Below are 23,393 nucleotides of genomic sequence, written 5' to 3'. Positions count from 1 at the left end.
TGGCTTGCCGGGTCCTCCCTTCAAACCTATTCATAAGGCTTCTCTCCAGCACCTCTCTTAGAACACTTCCTTCATGCTATCTATGACTTCAGCTTGCAGAGCTAGCGAGATAGAAGTTCTCTGTTCACATCAACCTTACACAGTATTCCACAGCAACAGGGTAATGTTGAGGACCCATCCTAAATTACTCCTTAAGGTAGTTTCAGATTTCCATGTCAATCAGACTGCACTCTGCCTACATTCTTTCAAAACACTTCTTCCGCAGAGATATCTCTCAACACTCTCAATGTTGGAAAGGTTTTCATGTTCTATCTAGATAGGACAAAATCTTTAAGAAAATCAAAACAACTCTTTGTCAACTATGGTCCTCTAGGACAGGATGTGCCATTTTCAAACAATCTTTATCTAGGTGGATTATCTCCTGCATAATCCTTTGTTATCAAAAAGCAAACAAGGCCTTTTCTAGTAAACTTAGGGCCTATTCCACTGCTGCTTTTCTTAGGAACATCCAAATTGCAGGGATTTGCAAGGCTGCAAATGAAAGATCAGTTCATACCTTTACAAGACACTATTGTCTTGATTCAGAAGCTAAGGCTGATGCTCATGTAGGGCAACCATCTGTAAAGAATTTGCCTAATTTTTCTTTTCTCTTTTTATTTTATTTTATTTTTTTAACTTTTCTTTTATTGTTAATAACACAACATGATACAAAGTCAGTGGGATCAGGGTCCCGTCATTCAAAAGTAATTGCACATCAGTGATATTAGAAAACCAAAGAAGAAGAAAAACGCATAAGGCACAAACAAGGTATCAGTCGTAATATGAAAACCTGAGGTAGAGTTCACTTCCAACATATTTTAGGCTATGTGCGGGGGTTTAAAGAGGATAAAGATATAAGGGTGAGGAGTAGGATGTACCTGTTCAGACGAGGGGACCGGGGAGTGCCAACTTGGGAAGCGAGGGATGTCGCTGCGCGAATAATGGGTGTTGCAGCTCATGTCAACTCTGTGGTCAGTTTAGGCTGGAACCAGGCGACTATCAGACGACATTGGAAGAAGGATCTACCATGGAGGTCTGTTTGGAGTGTTGGTGGAAGGCGACGTTTGGACTCTAGTGGGTATTTAGAAAGAGACGTGGGGACAAGGGGCGAGGGGGAGAGAGAGAGAGAGAGAGAGAGAGAGAGAGAGGAAAGAAAGAAAGAAAGAGTGAAAAAGGAAGAGAGAAGAAGAAACAGTAGGAAAAGGGAGGGGGAGAAGGAAGAAGAGAAAAGAAGGGGAAGAGGAGAAAAGAAGAGAAAAGAGAAGGGGAGATAAGGAGGGGGAGAGGGGGGAGAATACAGAGGGAGGGGGAGGTACGGGAGCGAGGGTAGGGAAGCGAGGGGGAGAAGGGGGAAGAGACGCATGTGGGGGAGGGGAGGGAAAGGGAAGGGAGAAGGGAACAGTGGTGGTTCCAGGTAGGGCACTATTGCCCCCTTGTAAGGAAGGGAGCCCATACCTGTAGGAATATTTGAGCTTGGTCTTGTAAGTTATAGATAATCCGTTCATGCATAGCAGTGCGGATCATGGCTGTAATCCATTCCTCCGGGCTTGGGGGGGTCTCTGACCGCCAGTGTCTGAGTATGCACATTTTTGCAGTAGCTAACGCTGTGTGCAACAGTCTCTTGTGTAGTCTAGGGAGGTCTTGTAGGGAGGTCGTATCTTGCAGAAGTATGAGGGCAGGAGGAAGTGGGACGGAAGTGACATTACTTCAGCCAGAGTGGAGCTCACAGCATCCCAGAGTGGTCGTACAGTTTACTAAGATATGTATCAGGTCACAGGATGTTTCTGGACATCGCCAGCAGTTCGCATGCGGGAGGAGTCCGGTCCTATGCAGTTTCGATGGGGACCAGTGCCATTCATGTAAGATTTTGAAGAGACAGAATTTCAAGCGTGCTTCCCGGGTACCTCTGTCTAGTGCCTCTAGGATAGCTTCCCAATCATCTGGGTCTAGATCCTGCTGCAGCCGGGTTTGCCACCGTAGACGTAGTTTGTCCATTAACGGTTGGGAGTAAAGCCGTCGAATAATTAGATCATAGAGACCCGACATTACTCCCTTGTATTGTCCCCATTGCTGCAGGTAAGCCACTATCGGTGAGGGCAGGGATCCCCGCAGTGGAGGTGTATTCCCTCGGGAGAGACAATGTTTGAGTTGCATGTATCTCCATTCCTGGTTCGGGTGTAGGCCGGACTCCTCCCGTAACTTGGGGAAGGGTTTGAGCACATCGTTCTCCAGGACCTGTGAGAGGGTGAGGATGCCTGCCTGTTTCCATTGCGGCCAATGGAGTACCTCGCCACCTATGCGTTGTGCCACAGGGGCGCTTGGGCATGTATGAGGGGGTGGACCCCAAGCAGTCGGTGGACCCTTTGCCAGGATGCCCTGGTCGCCGCCAGGATAGGATTCACTTAGTTAGTGGCTGGGAGGTCTGCACGGTAGGGTCCACCGAGTCCTTCGTTCGCAGCCAGGAGTCGTTTTTCCACTGCTATCCACAAGGGGGGGTCTGGTATATTCGATAGTGTATTGGATAGTTGAGACATTTGGAAGGCTAAAGAGTAGTGTTCCACCGATGGGAGTCCCATTCCCCTGTTTATGCGGCGGGCCAAAAGCTTGGCTGGTGATAGCCGTGGTCGCATTGTGCCCCACACGAATGATCTAATTAGTGAATCGATGCCTCTTAGTGTGGAAAGGGGCACTTGTAAGGGCAGGAGACCTAGGATATAGGTGAAGCGGGGTACCATCACCATTCTAACCGCTTGTACTCTGCCCCACATGGAGAGGCCTAACTGGACCATTTCGCAAAGTACAGTTTCGCCCGCGTGATGAGAGGGTCAATGTTGTCCGCCACCATGTGTGCCTGTCCAGGGTTAACAAGCACTCCTAGGTATTTAAGACGTTTTGGCGTCCACCGGAATGGGTAGCCTAGGAGTGACGCTTTTGTGGTTACTCGCGATAGCGGAAGTGCCTCGCTTTTGTCCCAGTTAATACGGTATCCCGATAGGGCTGCAAAGTCCTCGATTACCTCTAATAGGGCCGGTATGGATCTTTCCAAGTCCGTGAGTGTTAAGAGGATATCGTCAGCGTAGAGGTATATCTTGGAGGTGCCTTCGGGTAGTGGTAGGCTGGTTATGGAGGGGGAGGACCGGATGGCTGCTGCCAAGGGCTCCATTGCCAGAAGGAACAGGAGAGGTGAGAGGGGGCACCCCTGCCGTGTATCCCTTCGGATAGGGAAAGGGTCTGAGAGGAAGCCTCCGCAGTTGACTCTGGCCGCGGGTTGATCATAGAGCAGTCGTACCATGGAGATACATTTGTTGCCTAGACCAAATCTCTCTAGGGCCGCAAATAGGTATGGCCATTCTATGCGGTCGAACGCTTTTTCGCGTCTAAGGACAGGGCCAGCGCCGACTCCGGGGAGTCTCTGGCCGCCCATAAGGTATGGCACAGGGTTCGTAGGTGGTTCCTAGAAGTGCGGCCCGGTACAAACCCCACCTGTGTACAGTGTATTAAGGACGGGATTACTTTACGTAATCTGTTTGCCAGGACGCTTGCTAGAATTTTGATGTCCCCGTTTAATAGAGAGATGGGTCGGTAGCTGCCGCATAATAAAGGATCTCTCCCAGGCTTCGGTATGACAGCTATTGTGGCATCATTGCATATGGCCCCTAATGTCTGTGTTTCGCAGGCTTCATTGAGGGCTTCGCATAAGATATCAATCGCCTCTGTCCCTACCCATTTATAAAATTCTGCCGGGTATCCGTCCTCTCCGGGTGATTTGTGGTACGGGAGGTCAGAGATGACTTTATCTATCTCCTGTCTGCTTATTTACCCTTCTAATAGGCTATGGCCCTTGTCTGTTAGGCAGGGGAGGTCTAGCTTATTTAAGAAGGTGGTAGCTTGCGCTAGGTTGGTCGTGGTTTCCGGCGTGTAAAGGTGTCTATAGAATTGGGCGAATTCGTTTGCAATGGCCTGGGGGTGGGTCAGTATGTCCCCGGAGGGAGAGCGAATGGCTGGGATGGCTAGAGCGGCTGTTCTTTGGCGGAGTTGGGCTGCAAGCAGTCGTCCCGCCTTCTCACCCTGTTCATAGTGTCTCCCTTGGAGTCTCTGTAATGCGAATTCAGCCTGGGTGGTGTATAGCTCATTAAGGGCCATTTGGGCTTGCTCTAGAGTTCGGCGGCCTGGAACGGAGGGGTGTGCTGTATATTGTCTGGTTAGTCGGCGTATGTCGAGTTCCAGAGCCGCTTGTTGCTCTTTTCTGTCTTTGTTCGCTATCACCGCATCCCGCATGAGCTGTCCCCGTATCGAGGCTTTGCCTGCGGCCCACATAGTTCGACGTGAACCAACCGTACCGAGGTTGTCTTGGGCGAAAGTGGTCGCTTGATCCTGTAGCTGCAACTTACCTTGGGGGGATCGATATCGATGGATCGCTAATCTCCAGGGTTTTTGGCCCGGGGATACCAGACCTAAGCGGATGGCTATAAGGACTGGGGAGTGGTCTGAAAGGCCTCCCTCCAGTATGTCGTCCTCCAGGGTGTGGGCCACAAGATTATGGGATAGGAGAAAGTAATCGTTCCGTGATTGGGTACCGTGCACCGGCGAGAGAAAGGTAAATTCTCTGTCCGTTGGGTGAGTCAGCCTCCAGTGGTCAACCAAACCATTATCCGCGAGTATATCAGACTAGATGGCTCTGTCTGCGTTGTTACTCGTGTCTAGAGGCCCCGTCCTGTCCAATGCTGCGTCCCTTGCTAGGTTCCAATCTCCTCCTATAACGTAACGGGATGCCCCTATCTCGGTTAGAAGTCGATTGAGCTGGAGAAAGAAGAGGCGTTTGGGACCTGTTGGTGCATAGACTGATCCCACACACAGTGTTGAGTCCCCGATTTTCAGCTTGGTAAATATGTATCGGCCCTCAGGGTCCGTCCACGATTTGACGACCGTGAAAGGGAGGGTTTTGCGTAAGAGGATCGCCACCCCCCTTTTTCTTGGGATATTCTCCGTATCGGGTGAGGGTGGGGTGCAGCTAAACAGGACGGTTCCAACCCAGCCATGCCGCAGTCTATCAGATTCAAGACTGTCTAGGTGTGTCTCTTGTAATAAGGCGATGTCTGCCTTCTTAGAGTTAAGGTAGGATAGGACTTTCTTCCGTTTGATAAAGTGGGTAAGGCTGTTTACGTTCCATGATATCACCCTGAGGGGAACTACTGGTGCTCCCATCTGGTTGGGCATCCTCGTTTCCTGTGTCCGCCCACCCGGGGTATGAGCTCGGGGGAGTGGGGTGGACTCTGTGAACTGAAGAGGATGTCGGGGGGGAAGAAGGGGGGGGTTGCGGGTGCGTTGGATACGAAGAAGAGTTGAAAAGAGAATAAAAAGGAGACAGTGGGGGAAAGAAGAAATAGAGAAGAAGGTAAAGAAGGGAGACCGGGATACAAGTCCCGAAGTACACGAACTTTAACCGGCGGGTCTAAAACCTAGGCCGATTGAGCTTCGACGCCCGGCCAGCGGGCCCCGTGCCGGGGGGGGGAAGGCGCCCCAGACTTTCGCGTAGATGCCTCCAGTCATGTCCGGGGGGGGGGGGTGTTTTTGACCGGAGGACGGGGGGAGGGGAGGGGAGGTCGCATGTTGGCTGCATCCCTGTGTGGGGGGGGAGGCGCGAGGAAAGGACAGGGGCAGGTGTTGTTGTTACTGAGGTCGCTTCCCCTTGGTTATTCTGAGGGGTTGCGGCATGTGTATGCTCTGGGACTTGGCATCTGTGGTCTGTTCTGCTTTGCACCAGCGCCCATCATTATATCACTATTGCGTTTGTTAGTAGACCGGGGTCTAGAGCTCAAAACCCAGTTCAGAATCATTTTGCCCCAACCCTACCAGGGCAAGCCAGTAGTGTGCAAGGGTATTGCGTCAGTTCCCATATTTCCCAGAGGACGTTATAGATCCTGATTCTAGATGGAAGAAGTGATATGGGATATGGTAAGTGTTACCCGACATGAAGGGGAGGGACATTGAGAAACAAGAGTAATCGGGAGCCAACAAAAACTATCACACAATCCGAACAGTCTAAGCATTCCGAGGCGGTTAAAGCCTTCTGGGGGCGGTGGGGGGGGAGCGGTTCTCCGTGGTACAATGTCTGAAGAGTTACATTAAAATAGAGTACTCATCATTTCTCTGTGTCAGGACTCTTTCGTCATAAAGTTCCTGTGTTTCCTGCAACGTTTCTATGACAGTCTGTGGTTGTTGATATCGAGGGCTTGTAGGAAAACTGTGTCTATGTTGGTTTCAGGTAGCAGGCACCTAGGGTTTCATAGGGGATCGGGACTTGTCTCTGTCTGGCAGCTGTGTGTGCATCGCCACCACCTGTAGGACTTGGCCCCTGTCATCAAAACATTTTGTTAATCTCTCCAGGTCTCTGACTCTGTAGTAGGTCTTCCGTCGGTGTCCAGAGCAATTTCCGATTGGCCCATTCCCCTAGTTTGGTTCTGTGTGTCTTGGGGGGGTTGGGTTGTTGATTCCATGGGTTGTGTCGGATCATGCAGCCCCTCTAGGAATGACTTCAGGTCCTCTGGGTCATAGAAGGTTCGTGACTCTCCGTTCTTAGTTATCCACATCCTGGCTGGCTCGAAGAGACCGAATTTAACGTCCAGATGGCGAAGGCGAGGGCGAAGGGAGAGAAAGGCTCTTCTTCGATCTGCTGTTTCCTTGGAGAAGTCTGCTGAAAGGCGGATTTCAAGGGGACCGAGCCGGAGTGGGCCTTGCCTTCGGGACAACTGTAACAGTTGGCGGACCTGCCCGTGCCAGAGGAAGCAGGCTATGATTGGGCGAGGACGATCTTTTCCGTTTTGTCTCTTGAGACCAAGTCTATGCGCTCTTTGAAATTCCAGAGGGGGGTCAAATGTTATGTCGGCTAGTTTGGGAAGCGTGTCTCGCAGGTAAGAGAGGATATCTGTACCCTCAATGCCTTCCGGAAATCCAAGGAAGCGGACGTTGTTTCTGCGGCTTTGGTCCTCAAGGTCGGTTAACTTGCTGCGAAGGTACAAGAGTTCCTGATCTCTGTCAGTCTGTAAGACCACTTGACTTTCCACAGCCGCTACTCGATGGTCCAGTCTGGAGATTTGTGACTGGAAGCCCGCTATTTCCAAACGCATGGATCTCGTTTCCGCTGTTAATGCTGACATGGCAGTGTCCATACCTTCCAGTTTGCGGCCTACTGCCGATATCTCCTGCAGTATACGATCCATTGATGCTCCTTGAGTGTCGTCTGACATGGTGTCGTGTGAGGGGGGTGGAGAGTCTGCGGTAGCAGGATGTTTCTGTTGGCACAGGGCTTCAGAGAAGAGTAGTTGGTGAGCAGGTTTACACGGTACTTTACCCGACGTCTTGCCTCTGGGCATTGCAGGTTTCTCCATGCAGGTGGGATCCAAGGGGGTGCCTGTCTGTGTCTCAATGAGGGCGATCAGCGTGGGTGTGTGGGCGGCAGAGGAGAGAGGGGGGCGTAGGGGGAGGGTGAGGGGGTTCAGAGTAGTTGGTGAGTTCAGGTGAGTACCTCTCCAAGTGGCCTCCTGGGGAGGGCTGTCGTTGGTGTATATATACAAGAGGAAGGATCTCAGTGTTGGCTCTATAGCGTTCAGCGTCCCACAGGGCTGTTCTGTGGGGAGAGGAGTTGTTTTGGAGCCGAGGTCCGATGTTATTCCTGGCCCTCTTTGCTCTCCATGCCTCGTTAGTTCTAGCTTTGTTTGAGGCTACAGTGGCTTTTCACTTTTCCTGTTAGTGTGGTATTGCTTCTTTTGTTGTTATGTTTGTGTTGTTCGTTTTCCTTTCTCTTTTTTTTTCTCCTCTTTTTTTTTTTTTTTCTTTTTTATTCCTTACTCCTTGCCTCCTCCTGTGCTTGCCCCTCTTTTTATCAGGTAGTGTTTGCTCCTTTGCTCTTTGCCTTCTCCTCTTCCCGTCGTTTTCCTCCTCTCTCCGCACGTTGTTATATTCCTCTCTCTCTCTCCTCACTCTCGGCCCCTCTCTCACTCATCCACCACCCTCATCTCCGTACGTCTCTCATCCTCTCTGACTCACCGGCTCGGCTCTCACCTCTCCGTCCTCTCCGGGGCCTCTTTCGTTTCTCAGGGGGCCTACTCTGAAGCAGGTAAGGCTGAGGGGTGGGGGTAGCCTTCCGTTGCGCTCCGTTGGTGGTGAGACCTCTTGTCGCCGATCCCGTCACCCCCGGCAGAAAGGGGAAGGGTGGGGAGGCACTGGGAGGCGCGCCGTCAGCATCGGGCCACCTCCTGTTGTTGTTCTGGGCTGTGATGTTGGTCGGCTCCGTTCTCCCCCTCCGGCAGCGATCGATCGGGAGGGAGGGAGGGGGCAGGCGGCGTCCCGGCCTTTTGCCGGCTCCGGGGGCCGCAGATGAGCCGCTGTCAAGGCGCAGGTAGTGATGGAGGGCGCGCTCCCCCACCTCGGGCTTCAGCGAGGGACGCGTCTCTCCGTGTCGGGGTGATTCCTCACTCGAGGCCGCGGCTCAGAGGCCTGCCGTAGGCCTCAAGCCTGCTCCCCTCGCTCCGCCCAGCGCCTCCGGAGAGGGCGCTCCCCCCGCGTCGCAGATGTCGGCCGTTCGTCGTCTCCAACTCCTATGTCGGCCCCCGCTGCGTTCGGGGGTCCCTGGAGCCCCTCCAGCACAGCAGCCACCGCCGCGTGGCCCGCCGCTGTGCGGAGCTCGGCTCTCAGGCGGCCATCATGGATCGCTGCCAGACCACGCCCCCTTTTCTCTTTTTTTAATCTCTTCCTTCTCTGAATCTTTAAGGGATAAGCTTGCAAATTTATTCAGTGAATATGATTAGCAATGCAGACCCCATGAGAGAGAAGGGATGGTTTCTTACCTGTAATCCTAGTTCTTTCTCAGGGGAATCTCCATTGAAATCATAAGCAACCCTCCCTCCTCCCCGAAAGAAGAGTTAAAAGATGTATACCACTGTACTAATGATTCGCTTGTGAAAAAGTACTGAGTCAACTGCAGCATACAGGGCATGATGAATCACTGGACGTCAGAAGGCTCTTAAAGGTGCAGTGTCCTGTTTACCTTGTTGCAGTGCTTCAGCCTATTCACTCTACATAGGAATGTATTATTCCTCAGCTTACTTTGAAAAGAAATGACAAGCGTTTGTAAAGGATGTTTTTAAAAGATCATTTTTCAATCCCTTTTTTAAAACAAAAAAAGAGAATTGTTGCATCTTACAGGCACTTAATTTTTTTAGAGTATGGTGTTCGAGGGATCCTGCATGTTCGTAGAGATAGTCTATTTATGACTTAAGAGAGAATACTCAAGAACAATATTACAGGTAAATAAGTTATCCTTACACAGGGCTAGCCTAAACTTGCCCAGTCTTATCAGCTATGCCATCTTCTGTGTGCGGGTAATTCACAGACTACATTGTCATTATCTTGCAGCGCAAAGTGACCCTCTCCAATAGGTGTGATATTTTTAGGTATTGACTAGATTGATCCCATCCACTAATATTAGTGACTCCATTATAACATCTGCTGCCGCCTTAATAACAGACCATACAATTTAGCTTTGATATGTCACTCATGTTACTATTTCTTCTTCCAAATATTTGTAGAGGCAGTCAGTTTGAAATATATATTTGCTGTGTTGCTTTTTGTGACTTATTTTAATAAATTACATATTATGTCCTACAATCCTATGTTTTGCAGGTTGCAGCATTGTTATTTTTTTACAAATCATGCTACGTGCAAAGCATTGCCTCCACATGTTTGCGATGTAAAATACTGCATAACTTTAGAGAAGAATTATTGCAGAATATTTGTAACTGCAGTAAACACAAACAGGTTATATTTTGTTTTGTAGCTGATGAGTAAAGACACAGTGGATGCTACAGGAATCAACTTTTCTGGAGACATGGAGTTGCAGGTATTGTTAATAAAATGTCTTGTATCATTTATCGTTTATTTAATGTATTTGTATTGCCAGTTTGCAAAAAACAAACATATCATGTTACGTAGCGTTTTAAATAGTAGTAGCAATAACAGAAAATCGGATTAGACTAGTCAAACAGTATAGAACCACAACCCACTTTTTAGATCAACAAACTTTTGCGACAGACAAATGTTTGTGACCCATTTAGCTTTAATGGACATATAGCAAGCAGTTTTTTAAATGTAAGAAAGGCATCATGTGATAGTGCACTGTCATTTACAGACAGCAAATCCTTCACTGAAATCACCACTAAATTTGCACCCACATACAGACTTTATTTATAAATCTATATCGCACACAAAAGAAAATGTGTGAGAATGAGGTTTCAGTGAATGATTATCATTTGTGCATCACCAAGCAAAGTGTCTTGATTTGTTTTGAACCTATTAAAATCTTTGCGTCACACTTCAGAGTTCCCAAAAATTTGCTCAATTTTCCTACCCGCTGAATGTATACATTTTATTTACTGGTATTTACATTTTGTTGTGTGATACAAAAATGACATCCTACAGCCTTTCCTTTCTCTCCCTGTACCACTACAAAATTGTAACATAATTCACTTTACTTTTCTTTCTCCTAAAGTAAAGTTAAGAGGAGTTTGTAAAAACCATTTTCAGTTTTTAAAAAATAAACAGCAGTTTGTCAGAAGACAGCTTAACATTTGACCTCCGTCTGTGAAGCACAGCAAATGTGACCACATGAATACAGAATTTAAAGGCATCTTTATTCATTGCTTGGCCTTTCAAAACCCACAAAAAATCAGCTCACAACCACCAGTGGGTCACGACTCATAGTTTTGGAACCCTTGGATTAGACATACAAATAAAATTACACTATTAGACTTTCTTTCAGATCGGTCCCAATATATTCAATTGGGGCCAGATGTACTAACATTAGGAAATGCAATTGGTTAATGTGTTAAATATAATTTGTCAATCGCTAGTGGGTCACAAATCGATCTAACTCATGAATACTAACAATTTAGGTTCCAATTTGTGGCCCGCTAGGAATCTCAGCCACAAACAGGGATGGTGATCAGCTGGGGTCAGCAGACCACCATATCTGTGATTGCTTCGTAATAAAGAAGACTTTTTTTTTTTAATGCAACCTTTTTCCCTTAAAGGAAGCAGGACCGCATTCAAAAAGTAAAGTTTCTTTTTTTCTTTAAGAATAGGCCCACTCTTAAACAAACATTTTTTTATTCACAAAGTGGTGCCCACTATATGTGTATAGACAGTAAATATGAATATTTTTGCGACTGGAATTCGGACACGAAACATTAGTAAATACCTGTTAGACCTGGCATCCTTGGTGTAGTCACCCCTGTCTTTTTGCCTCTGCTTCCTACATTTTGACTGTGTGCTAGACTCTGTTTTTGGTACTCTGGAACTTTACCAGTGCTAAAGTGCAAGTGCTCTCTGTGTAACCTGTATGTGTAATTAGCTGTTCTATTATTGGCATATTTGATTTAGTAGTAAGTCCCTAGTAAAGTGCACTAGAGGTGCCCCAGGGCCTGTAAATCAAATACTACTATTGGGCCTCCAGCACTGATTGTGCCACCCACATGAGTAACCCTGTAAACATGGCTCAGACCTGCCACTGCAGTGTCTGTGTGTGCAGTTTTAAACTGCCAATTCCACCTGGAAAGTGTACCCACTTGCTAGGCCCAAACCTTCCCTTTTTGTACATGCAGGTCACCCCTAAGGTAGGCCCTAGGTATCCTCTTGGGCAGGGTGCAGTGTATGTTAAAGTTAGGACATATACTGGTATGTTTTACATGTTCTGACAGTGAAACGCTGCCAAATTCAATGTTCACTGCTGCAAGGCTAACTCTCTCACAGGTTAACATGGAGACTGTGTTTAAATATCTTTTATGTGCAGTTTCCCCTTGGGAGCACATAGAGATTTGGAGTTAGGGGTCTCTGGACTCACAATTTAAAAATACATATTTTGGTAAACTTGGTTTTTAGATTGTCAGTTTGAAAATGCCACTTTTAGAAAGTGGCCTTTTCTTGCTTAAACCATTCTGTGCCTCTGCGTGCTTGTGTGTTTCATGTCTGGGTCAGACTGACAGTTGGGCTGGTGTGAATTCCCTCTAGACGGTGACACAAAGGGAGCCGGGGTGTAGCCTACATACCCTGATGAGTCTCCTGGGCTAGAGTGGGGAGGGAGGAGCTGGCACTTATACCTGAATCGGCTGTACCTGTTCTCACACAGTGCAGTCTCCAACCACCTGGTGTCTGGGGCCAGGCTTGTGCAAGGCAGGATCGTGTCAACAACATAGACTTTCCTTTGAAATTTGCCTACTTAAAAGGCAGAAAGGGGTATAAGTAGTGGACCCAAAACCCCAGAATTTTAGAACACTTCTGGATCAAGAGGAACCTCTGCCAAGGAGAAGAGCTGAAGAGCTGGAGGCTGAGTACTGTACCTTTGCTGTGTGTGCTTTGCTGGGTTGGCCTGCAGTTGCTGCTTCTGCCTAATAGATGACAAGAACTGGCCTTTGCTGTGGATCCTGCTTGTGAAGTTTTTCCAAGGGCTTGGCTGAGCTTGCCCCCTGTTCTGAAGTCTTAGGGCCATCAAAGACTTCCTCTGCCAGCACCTGGACTCTCTGCTGAGACTCCTACCCTGTCAAGTGGTGCCTAATCAAGTCCCTGGACCCTTGAAAGGAGAAGCTGGTAGAATAGCAAGATGAACCAGGTGCACCGACTTCGGATGATGCCCGGACTAACGCTGTTGCCGGACCAACGAGGCCGCCTGCTACTGAAGCCATGGTCCTTGCTCGAGTGCGACGACCCCGCAGGCCCGACGTCGCCGCACCGATGCCGCCTCACCTCCACAGCAAGGACCTTACGCCTCCGCTTTGCAGCTCCGGAACCGACGCCGCACCAGATCCAGTGACGCCTTTATCCCCTACTCCATGCACTGGCCTGTTTCCTCATTTTCACAAGGTACTGTACCTGGGGGTCCATGCGCCTCCGTGACCGGTGCCATTGCCGTCGGACTGTTGGGAATGACTCTGTCACAATGCCATACTATCACCAAGTCAAAGCATTTGTGTTTCTAAGCGCTATATTGAAGTTTAATCTTTAAAACATCCTAACTTTGTGTGTGTATGTTGGGGTTTTGTCCTTTTGGTCTTGTTTTACTCAGATAAATATTGGCTATTTTTCTAACTTGGTGCTGATTCCTTTTGTGGTGTTTTCACTGTGTTACTGTGTGTGATTGTACAAATACTTTACACATTGCGTCGGAGATAAGCCTGACTGCTTGTGCCAAACTACTAAGGGGGTGTGCAGGGGTTATATCCTAGGTGTGTATCTCCCTTACTCCGACTAAAGCGAGGGTCCCTGCTTGGACAGAGTGCAGGCTGACTGCCAACCAGAGACCCCATTTCTAACAATACCATACAGATTCTGAAGGAACGCCCTAAACACGCCCCTTCCAAATACCAAATCGGATTTGGGTCACAAACACAAAAACACGTTACTGGAATTGCAATTTGGCGCTTGCACATTTAAAAAAACATTGTTGCTGTCGCATATGGTGCAATTCTGTGAATCGGGCCTTTTGAACATCAAAAATGGTTTGTACATCTGGCCCCAAGACTCTTACCAGCCTGAATACAAAACCCTACCCGAGGGCATAGTGAAAGGGCTACACTTTCCCCATTTTTTTAACTTGCATTTAGCCCCAATGTAAAATTCTATTTCTATGCTAATGACACTCAACTAGTCTGTAGTCTGCCGAGGTCACTCACTGACCCTCCCTCTAATTTGCCCATAGTTCTAGCAATAACTCAAGTATGGATTCAAGCACATTTTTTAAAATGTAATTCAGGTAAAACTTAGATCTTTTACATTCACCATAAAATCAATGAATGAGACCAATACATCTGTTGCAGAGTCTTTACCTCCCTCCCAGTTAAGTGTGTATGCCGCATAACCTAGGACTTATCCTAGGTTGGAAGTTTGCGTTGGTCCCACAGATCTACGCTGTAGCTAAATCCTAACTTTTTCAACTTTAAACTTTAAAGAAATGTTTTTGAGAAAATTAAGTCTTAAAAGAATAAGAGACTGCAGAACCTGTAAAATGCCACCATTAGGCCTATTTTAAGTCTTAAAATTTTTTATTATACATAGGAGTACCCACTATCACTTTATTGACTGTCTGTCTTCAGCTCAAAAACGACTACAGATCTCTCCCATTTTTTCTTGCCAGAAAACCTAAGTAGAACCATCCTACCAAGGAATATAATGTGTTTGAATTCTTCCTCTTTCACAATCCTAAGATTCAGCATACAAAACTGGGGAGTCAGAGCTTTCTGCTCTTTGCCAGTCAAACAAAGGAGAGAACAGGATCGGCTCAAATTTTGTAACGCCTCCAGGCCTACCTTTTTGCTTAATAAACTTCAGGATCTATATTCATTTCCCTCCCTTTCCATAGTCAAGTACTGAGAGACTCTAACCACGAGTAATTAAGGGCTTAAAAAGAAACAACAATACAAAAATAAAAATTGACATACCTAAAACAGATGTAATAATATGAAGGAGCTTACCTTTTAAATGTGGTAATTTATGACTGTGTGATAATAAATGATCTGCAGATGAAGTGTTCCTTCTACATAATCTACAAATCCCTTTTGTACAGGGCAAACTGTATCATGTGCCTCAGACTGCTAATATATCAAGATGATTAAATCTAGTGAGCATGAGGTATTTGCTTTTCAGGGGTATTCTATTAATTCCCACTGTTTCAAGCTATGGGGACCTCTTTGTAAATCAATATATCATCTGTTGACTTTATTATTGCCTAAAACTCAGAGGGTAGGCTTTCTGGAAATGTGCTCGCTGTAGTTGTCCATTATTCACATACTCATAATGATAACAAGAAGGATCCTCCTAGGCATCAAGGAACTACACACACACATGCACATTCCAACACCCACACACCCAACTCCCACATCTACCCACACATCCCCATCATATCCATGCCTCTCTGTGGTTATAGGTAGGGCAGAGTTTTCATAAGATTAGTGTTCTTTGTTTTGCTTATAACTTTGGCGTCATTTGATGAATCTGTACAAAACTTTCCAAAAAGCAGTTCCGCCATCTCAGCTCCATAATGAAATGTTTGGGGTCCCAAAACATTGATTGCTCATGGTAATTTTGATAGGAAATGTACTCTTCTATACAGAAAAAGTGTCTGAGCATAATTACACCGGATTCAGCAGGAAGTTAGAGATTTACTCAGAAGGCATGCTTTTCATTATTTGGTGGGAATCCATTCACCTATTTTGAGAAAGTTTGAGAAATCTTCATTTAATTGGTGCTTGGGTGGTCAGGAAAGAGTTAAAATGGTGGGTATATCTGGAGGGCTGGTCTCAGGGGAGTCCCACAGTACCAAAAATTAAAATAATGGGGCCCTCTGATTGGCTGAGGCAGATCTTCCTCGTAATGACACTTTTAATTCTGCACGATTAGTAGCAGTCCTGCTGTACCGAACGATCTGATTGGCTCGCCACAACCCTGAAAAAAGTGTTGTGGCTGCCATTACAATACCTGAGGACTCTGTCCCTGTCTCCTGAAGTTTATTAAAAAACACATAAATGGAGAGGGCAGGGTTGAGACACCTTGACCACATGGCACTTCTGAAGGGGTAGGACTGTTAGAGGGGTATGTGCACATGGCCTGACTGGAGGCTAGGCCCTGCGATAAATCCATACCTGCCTACAACCAAAAGCCATTTTCAGCATCAGAGTTGGCTAAATTTAGTTTAAAAAAAGCAGAAAAGCACTGAAAAAATTAAGAAAACAATCCTGGAACTTCACTGAAAAAAACAAAGATTAAAGTGACGTCATAGTCGGATGTTGAAATAACACAAAAACTAACTTTTAGTATCCAAAAAAGAAAAAGAAATTCACCTGTTATAGTTTACAGAGCTAACCATAACCTGTTCTGCTTCCATGCTCTGCTTATCACATCACGTATTACACCACACCTCTTAAAGGACAACATTAATGATATCACTGATGACATAATTGATGATCTAACTGATGACAGCATCCAGTCATTGTTACAGAGTCCTATAGGATTTTTGGACTTTCAACATGCTACACCTGTGGCCAATTTTCTATTCACCCTAATGGATTTACTGTCTTAAAAACTTCACATGGATACTCCTAATCACCGATTGCTCACCTTGTGAATACACCTAGGCTTCAGACTAGATCCGGGGATTTCTTTTCTTCAGCAATCCTGTTGTACACTGGTAGGTGGCATTTTTGTGGCTCTGAGTCCGGTCTTTCCTCTCCCTACCTCCCCAAATGAGATGTTGAGGCCCCTGCATAGCCTCAACCACTCTATGCTGATGCCAGTTCCTTTCTTCCCGTGCCTTCTGACATGGATTCAAAGATCCATTCCTGAATTTTATCAGAATTTTATCGGTGTGTATTGTACATGTTCCCTCCAAAAACAACAGAGTTCAAGCTGTGTAAGGAATGCCACAGGCAGATGTCAGTGGCAGACTCCCATAAGGTCTGTATCTGGTGTCTGGGCTCCAAGCACAATTCGGTATTGTGTGGCAGGTGCTAAAAAATGAACCTGAAAGCCATCCAAGACTGCAAAGCCAAACTATATGTCGCAGAACATCATTGGAAACCGAAGAGGCCTGGTCATGGTTAGTGTCAAAGGCACAGATGTGCTCTTGCTCCAGAGGCTTTCCTTACGACCACTCTTCATTAAAGTTGAGATCTTTAGGTAAGAAGACCAAGGATCACAAAAAATGGGAGCATGCCTCCGCTTCATCCTGCAACTCCCACCTTTAAGAGTCACTAGACACCCTGGATATCTCCAGGCCACAAACTCGGCCTCCCACCCTTTTCCCAGTTAACCCCTTCTTTTTGTGGTCTGACAGTGGGATCAGAGTAGATAAGAGAATCTAAGGAGGCCATGGCCATGAGCAGCCAGGGGTTGGCCTCTTGTGGTAAAGTGGGAGCAGGCCCCTTACCCAGAAGGCTGTGCATGGAAGGGTTTTGGCTGCCCACTGAGGGTTTGGAGCAGGGCCTGGCCGCATAGTAATATCTTGTTTTACATTACAAAATACTTAGAATGTCACTGAAAAAACAAAGGTTAAATTGATGTTATATTTGAATAATGTATGAAGATTTTAGCTTACATTAAAATGCCCTGGAAATAACTAAAAAACTAAAGTTAAACTAACAGTTAGATCTTGTAATAATATAAAAAGTATTGTTTCCAAACAAAAGAGCAGTGAAATTCAACAGTTATAATAATTTACTGAGCTAACTAGAACTTAAGCCCTCGCCATGCACTGCTTATGACCTCACATTTGATGTCACTCATGCCATGTTCGATGACATCATCACTTACATCACTAATGACTCTCAAATGACATTGTTGATGACACCATCCAACCTGCTGCTCAAATTACTCTATAAACCAGTTCAGCATTTCAGATATGTAAGTATGTAATAAATCAGATAGCGTCATTAACCCCTTCGCTGCCAGGCCTTTTCCCCTCCTGTGCTGTGCCTTTTTTTGGCTATTTGGGGCAGTTTGCGCTTAGACCCTCATAACTTTTTGTTCATATAAGCCACCAACGCCAAATTTGCGTCCTTTTTTTCCAACATCCTAGGGATTCTAGACTTTGTGGGTTCCCCTGAAGGAGACCAAGAAATTAGCCAAAATACATCAACAATTAATATTTTTTCATAAAAATGGGAAAAAAGGGCTGCAGAAGAGGGCTCGTGGTTTTTTCCCTGAAAATGGCATCAACAAAGGTTTTGCGGTGGTAAAATCACCATCTTCCCAGCTTTCAGGAACAGGCTGAGGTGAATTAGAAAACCCAATTTTTCAACACAATTTTGGCATTTTACTAGGACATACCACATTTATACTATTTTTGTGATTTCAGCCTCCTTCCCGTTAGTGACAGAAAGGGGTGAGACGTCTTTTTTACACACTGTCTTACATTTGGAAGGAAAAAATGTAGAGAAAGACAAGGGGCAATAACACTTGTTTTGCTATTCTGTGTTCCGCCAAGTCTCCCGATAAAAATGGTACCTCACTTGCGTGGGTAGGACTAGCGCCCGCGACAGGAAAAACAAAATGGACACATCACATTTTCGCAAAGAAAACAGAGCTGTTTTTTACAAAGTGCCTTGCTGTGGATTTTGGCCTCTAGCTCAGCCTTCACGTGAGGAAACCTAGCAAACCTGCACATTTTTGAAAACTAGACACCTAGGGGAATCCAATATGGTGTGACTTGTGGGGCTCTGACCAGGTTCCGTTACCCAGAATCCTTTGCAAACCTCATAACTCGGCCAAAAAACACTTTTTCCTCTCATTTCGGTGACAGAAAGTCCTGGAATCTGAAAGGAGCCACAAATGTCCTTCCAACCAGCATTCCCCCAAGTCTCCAGATAAAAATAGTACCCCACTTATGTGGGTAGGCCTAGCGCCCGCGACAGGAGATGCCCCAAAACACAACATGGACACACCACATTTTCAGAAAGAAAACAGAGCTGTTTTTTACAAAGTGCCTAGCTGTGGATTTTGGCCTCTAGCTCATCCGCAACCTGGGAAAACCTACCAAACCTGTGCATTTGTGAAAACTAGACACCTAGGGGAATCTAAGATGGGGTGACTTGTGGGGCTCTGACCAGGTTCTGTTGCCCAGAACCCTTTGCAAACCTCAAAATGTGGCCAAAAAAACACTTTTTTTCTCTCATTTCGGTGACAGAAAGTTCTGGAATCTGAGAGGAGCCACAAATTTCCTTCCAACCAGCGTTCCCCCTAGTCTCCCGATAAAAATGGTACCTCACTTGTGTGGGTAGGCCTAGCACCGCGACAGGAAATGCCCCAAAGCACAACGTGGGCACACCACATTTTCAGAAAGAAAACAGAGCTGTTTTTCACAAAGTGCCTAGCTGTGGATTTTGGCCTCTAGCTCAGCCGGCACCTGGGAAAACCTACCAAACCTGTGCATTTGTGAAAACTAGACACCTAGGGGAATCGAAGATGGGGTGACTTGTGGGGCTCTGACCAGGTTCTGTTGCCCAGAATCCTTTGCAAACCTCAAAATTTGGCCCAAAAACACTTTTTCCTCTCATTTCAGTGACAGAAAGTTCTGGAATCTGAGAGGAGCCAAAAATGTCCTTCCACCCAGCGTTCCCCCAAGTCTCCCGATACAAATGGTACCTCACTTGTGTGGATAGGCCTAGCACCTGCAACAGGAAATGCCCCAAAACACAACGTGGACACACCACATTTTCAGAAAGAAAACAGCTGTTTTTTTACAAGGTGCCTAGCTGTGGATTTTGGCCTCTAGCTCAGCCGGCACCTGGGGAAACCTAGCAAACCTACGCATTTCTGAAAACGAGAAACCTAGGGGAATCCAGGATGGGTTGACTTGTGGGGCTCTGACAAGGTTCTGCTACCCAGAATCCTTTGCAAACCTAAAAAGTTAGCCAAAAAAACACTTTTTCCTCTCATTTCAGGGACAGAACGTTCCGGAATCTGAGAGGAGCCACACATTTCCTTCCAACCAGCATTCCCCCTAGTCTCCTGATAAAAATGGTACCTCACTTGTGTGGGTAGGCCTAGCGCCCGCGACAGGAAATGCCCCAAAACACAACGTGGACACACAACATTTTCAGAAAGAAAACAGAGCTGTTTTTTACAAAGTGCCTAGCTGTGGATTTTGGCCTCTAGCTCAGCCGGCACCTGGGGAAACCTACCAAACCTGTACATTTTTTAAAACTAGACACCTAGGGGAGTCCAAGATGGGGTGACTTGTGGGGCTCTGACCAGGTTCTGTTACCCAGAATGCTGTGCATACCTCACAATTTGGCCAAAAAAACACTTTTTCCTCTCATTTCAGTGACAGAAAGTTCTGGAATCTGAGAAGAGCCACAAATTTTCTTCCATCCAGCATTCCCCCAAGTCTCCCGAGAAAAATTGTACCTCACTTGTGTGGGTAGGCCTAGCGCCCGCGACAGGAAATGCCCCAAAACACAACATGGACACACCACATTTTCAGAAAGAAAACAGAGCTGTTTTTTAGAAAGTGCCTAGCTGTGGATTTTGGCCTCTAGCTAAGCCCGCACCTGTGAAAACCTACCAAACCTGTACATTTTTTTAAACTAGACACCTAGCGGAATCCAAGATGGGGTGACTTTCGGGGCTCTGACCAGGTTCTGTTGCCCAGAATCCTTTGCAAACCTCAAAATATGGCCAGAAAAACACTTTTTCCTCTCATTTCGGTGACAGAAAATTCTGGAATCTGAGAGGAGCCAAAAATGTCCATCCACCCAGTGTTCCCCCAAGTCTCCCGATACAAATGGTACCTCACTTGTGTAGATAGGCCTAGCGCCCGCGACAGGAAATGCCCCAAAACACAACGTGGACACACCACATTTTCAGAAAGAAAACAGAGCTGTTTTTTACAAGGTGCCTAGCTGTGGAGTTTGGCCTCTATCTCAGTCGGCACCTGGGGAAACCTAGCAAACCTGCACATTTGTGAAAACTAGACACCTAGGGGAATCCAAAATGGGGTGACTTGTGGGGCTTTGACCAGGTTCTGTTACCCAGAATCCTTTGCAAACCTCAAAAGTTTTTTAAAGAAAACACTTTTTCCTCTTATTTCGGTGACTGAAAGTTCTGGAATCTGAGAGGAACCACAAATTTTCTGCCAACCAGCAGTCCCCCATGTCTCCTGATAAAAATGGTACCTCACTTGTGTGGGTAGGCCTAGCGCCTGTGACAGGAAATGCCCCAAAACACAACGTGGACACACCACATTTTCAGAAAGAAAACAGCGTTTTTTTACAAAGTGCCTAGCTGTGGATTTTGGCCTCTAGCTCAGCCAGCACCTGGGAAAACCTACCAACCCTGTGCATTTTTTTAAACTAGACAGCTAGGGGAATCCAAGATGGGGTGACTTGCGTGGCTCTGACCAGGTTCTGTTGCCCAGAATCCTTTGCAAACCTCAAAATGTGGCCAAAAAAACACTTTTTCCTCTCATTTTGGTGACAGAAAGTTCTGGAATCTGAGAGGAGCCACAAATTTCCTTCCAACCAGTGTTTCCCCAAATCTGATAAAAATGGTACCTCACTTGTGTGGGTAGGCCTAGCGCCCGCGAAAGGAAATGCCCCAAAACTCAACGTGGACACACCACATTTTCAGAAAGAAAACAGAGCTGTTTTTTTACCAAGTGCCTAGCTGTGGATTTTGGCCTCTAGCTCAGCCGGCACCTGGGAAAACCTAGCAAACCTGCACATTTTTGAAAACTATACACCCAGGGGAATCAAAGATGCAGTGACTTGTGGGGCTCTAACCAGGTTCTGTTACCTAGAATCCTTTGCAAACCTCAAAATCTGGCCAAAAAAACACTTTGTCCTCTCATTTCGGTGACAGAAAATTCTGGAATCTGAGAGGAGCCACAAATTTCCTTCCACCCAACGCTCCCCCAAGTCTCCCGATATAAATGGTACCTCACTTGTGTGGATAGGCCTAGCGCCCGGGACAGGAAATGCCCCAAAACACAACGTGGACACACCACATTTTCAGAAAGAAAACAGAGCTGTTTTTTACAAGGTGCCTAACTGTGGATTTTGGCCTCTAGCTCAGCCGGCACCTGGGGAAACCTAGCAAACCTGCACATTTGTGAAAACTAGACACCTAGGGAAATCAAAAATGGGGTGACTTGTGGGGCTCTGACCAGGTTCTGTTACCCAGAATCCTTTGCAAACCTCAAAAGTTTAAAAAAAAAAAAACACTTTTTCCTCTTATTTGGTGACTGAAAGTTCTGGAATCTGAGAGGAACCACAAATTTTCTGCCAACCAGCAGTCCCCCATGTCTCCTGATAAAAATGGTACCTCACTTGTGTGGGTAGGCCTAGCGCCTGCGACAGGAAATGCCCCAAAACACAACGTGGACACACCACATTTTCAGAAAGAAAACAGAGCTGTTTTTTACAAAGTGCTTAGCTGTGGATTTTGGCCTCTAGCTCAGCCAGCACCTGGGAAAACCTACCAACCCTGTGCATTTTTGAAAACTATACACCCAGGGGAATCAAAGATGCGGTGACTTGTGGGGCTCTAACCAGGTTCTGTTACCTAGAATCCTTTGCAAACCTCAAAATATGGCCAGAAAAACACTTTTTCCTTTCATTTCCGTGACAGAAAATTCTGGAATCTGAGAGGAGCCAAAAATGTCCATCCACCCAGTGTTCCCCCAAGTCTCCCGATACAAATGGTACCTCACTTGTGTGGATAGGCCTAGCGCCCGCGACAGGAAATGCCCCAAAACACAACGTGAACACACCACATTTTCAGAAAGAAAACAGAGCTGTTTTTTACAAGGTGCCTAGCTGTGGAGTTTGGCCTCTATCTCAGCCGGCACCTGGGGAAACCTAGCAAACCTGCACATTTGTGAAAAGTAGACACCTAGGGGAATCCAAAATGGGGTGACTTGTGGGGCTTTGACCATGTTCTGTTACCCAGAATCCTTTGCAAACCTCAAAAGTTTTTACAAAAAACACTTTTTCGTCTTATTTCGGTGACTGAAAGTTCTGGAATCTGAGAGGAACCACAAATTTTCTGCCAACCAGCAGTCCCCCATGTCTCCTGATAAAAATGGTACCTCACTTGTGTGGGTAGGCCTAGCGCCTGCGACAGGAAATGCCCCAAAACACAACGTGGACACACCACATTTTCAGAAAGAAAACAGAGCTGTTTTTTTAGAAAGTGCCTAGCTGTGGATTTTGGCCTGTAGCTCAGCCAGCACCTGGGAAAACCTACCAACCCTGTGCATTTTTTAAAACTAGACACCTAGGGGAATCCAAGAAGGGGTGACTTGCGTGGCTCTGACCAGGTTCTGTTGCCCAGAATCCTTTGCAAACCTCAAAATGTGGCCAAAAAAACACTTTTTCCTCTCATTTTGGTGACAGAAAGTTCTGGAATCTAAGAGGAGCCACAAATTTCCTTCCAACCAGTGTTTCCCAAATCTGATAAAAATGGTACCTCACTTGTGTTAGTAGGCCTAGCGCCCGCGAAAGGAAATGCCCCAAAACAGAACGTGGACACACCACATTTTCAGAAAGAAAACAGAGCGGTTTTTTACCAAGTGCCTAGCTGTGGATTTTGGCCTCTAGCTCAGCCGGCACCTGGGAAAACCTAGCAAACCTGCACATTTTTGAAAACTATACACCCAGGGGAATCAAAGATGCGGTGACTTGTGGGGCTCTAACCAGGTTCTGTTACCTAGAATCCTTTGCAAACCTCAAAATCTGGCCAAAAAAACACTTTGTCCTCTCATTTCGGTGACAGAAAATTCTGAAATCTGAGAGGATCCACAAATTTCCTTCCAC

At 46.5% G+C, this 23,393-nt stretch overlaps 1 protein-coding gene across 1 annotated transcript in view; it reads left to right on the top strand.

Annotated features, from left to right (window-relative positions):
• Positions 1-23,393, top strand: part of HOOK1 (hook microtubule tethering protein 1) — a 921,358-nt gene that overhangs the window by 356,624 nt on the left and 541,341 nt on the right. Inside the window, exon 7 of the mRNA XM_069232567.1 lies at positions 9,875-9,937. Within this exon, the coding sequence (XP_069088668.1) occupies positions 9,875-9,937 (63 nt within the window). The remainder of the gene's footprint in view (positions 1-9,874; positions 9,938-23,393) is intronic.

This window comes from Pleurodeles waltl, chromosome 4_2 (assembly GCF_031143425.1).
Source record: "Pleurodeles waltl isolate 20211129_DDA chromosome 4_2, aPleWal1.hap1.20221129, whole genome shotgun sequence".
NCBI lineage: Eukaryota > Metazoa > Chordata > Amphibia > Caudata > Salamandridae > Pleurodeles > Pleurodeles waltl.
Note: the sequence above shows the minus strand (reverse complement) of the source record. Positions and strands in the feature narration are given on the sequence as shown.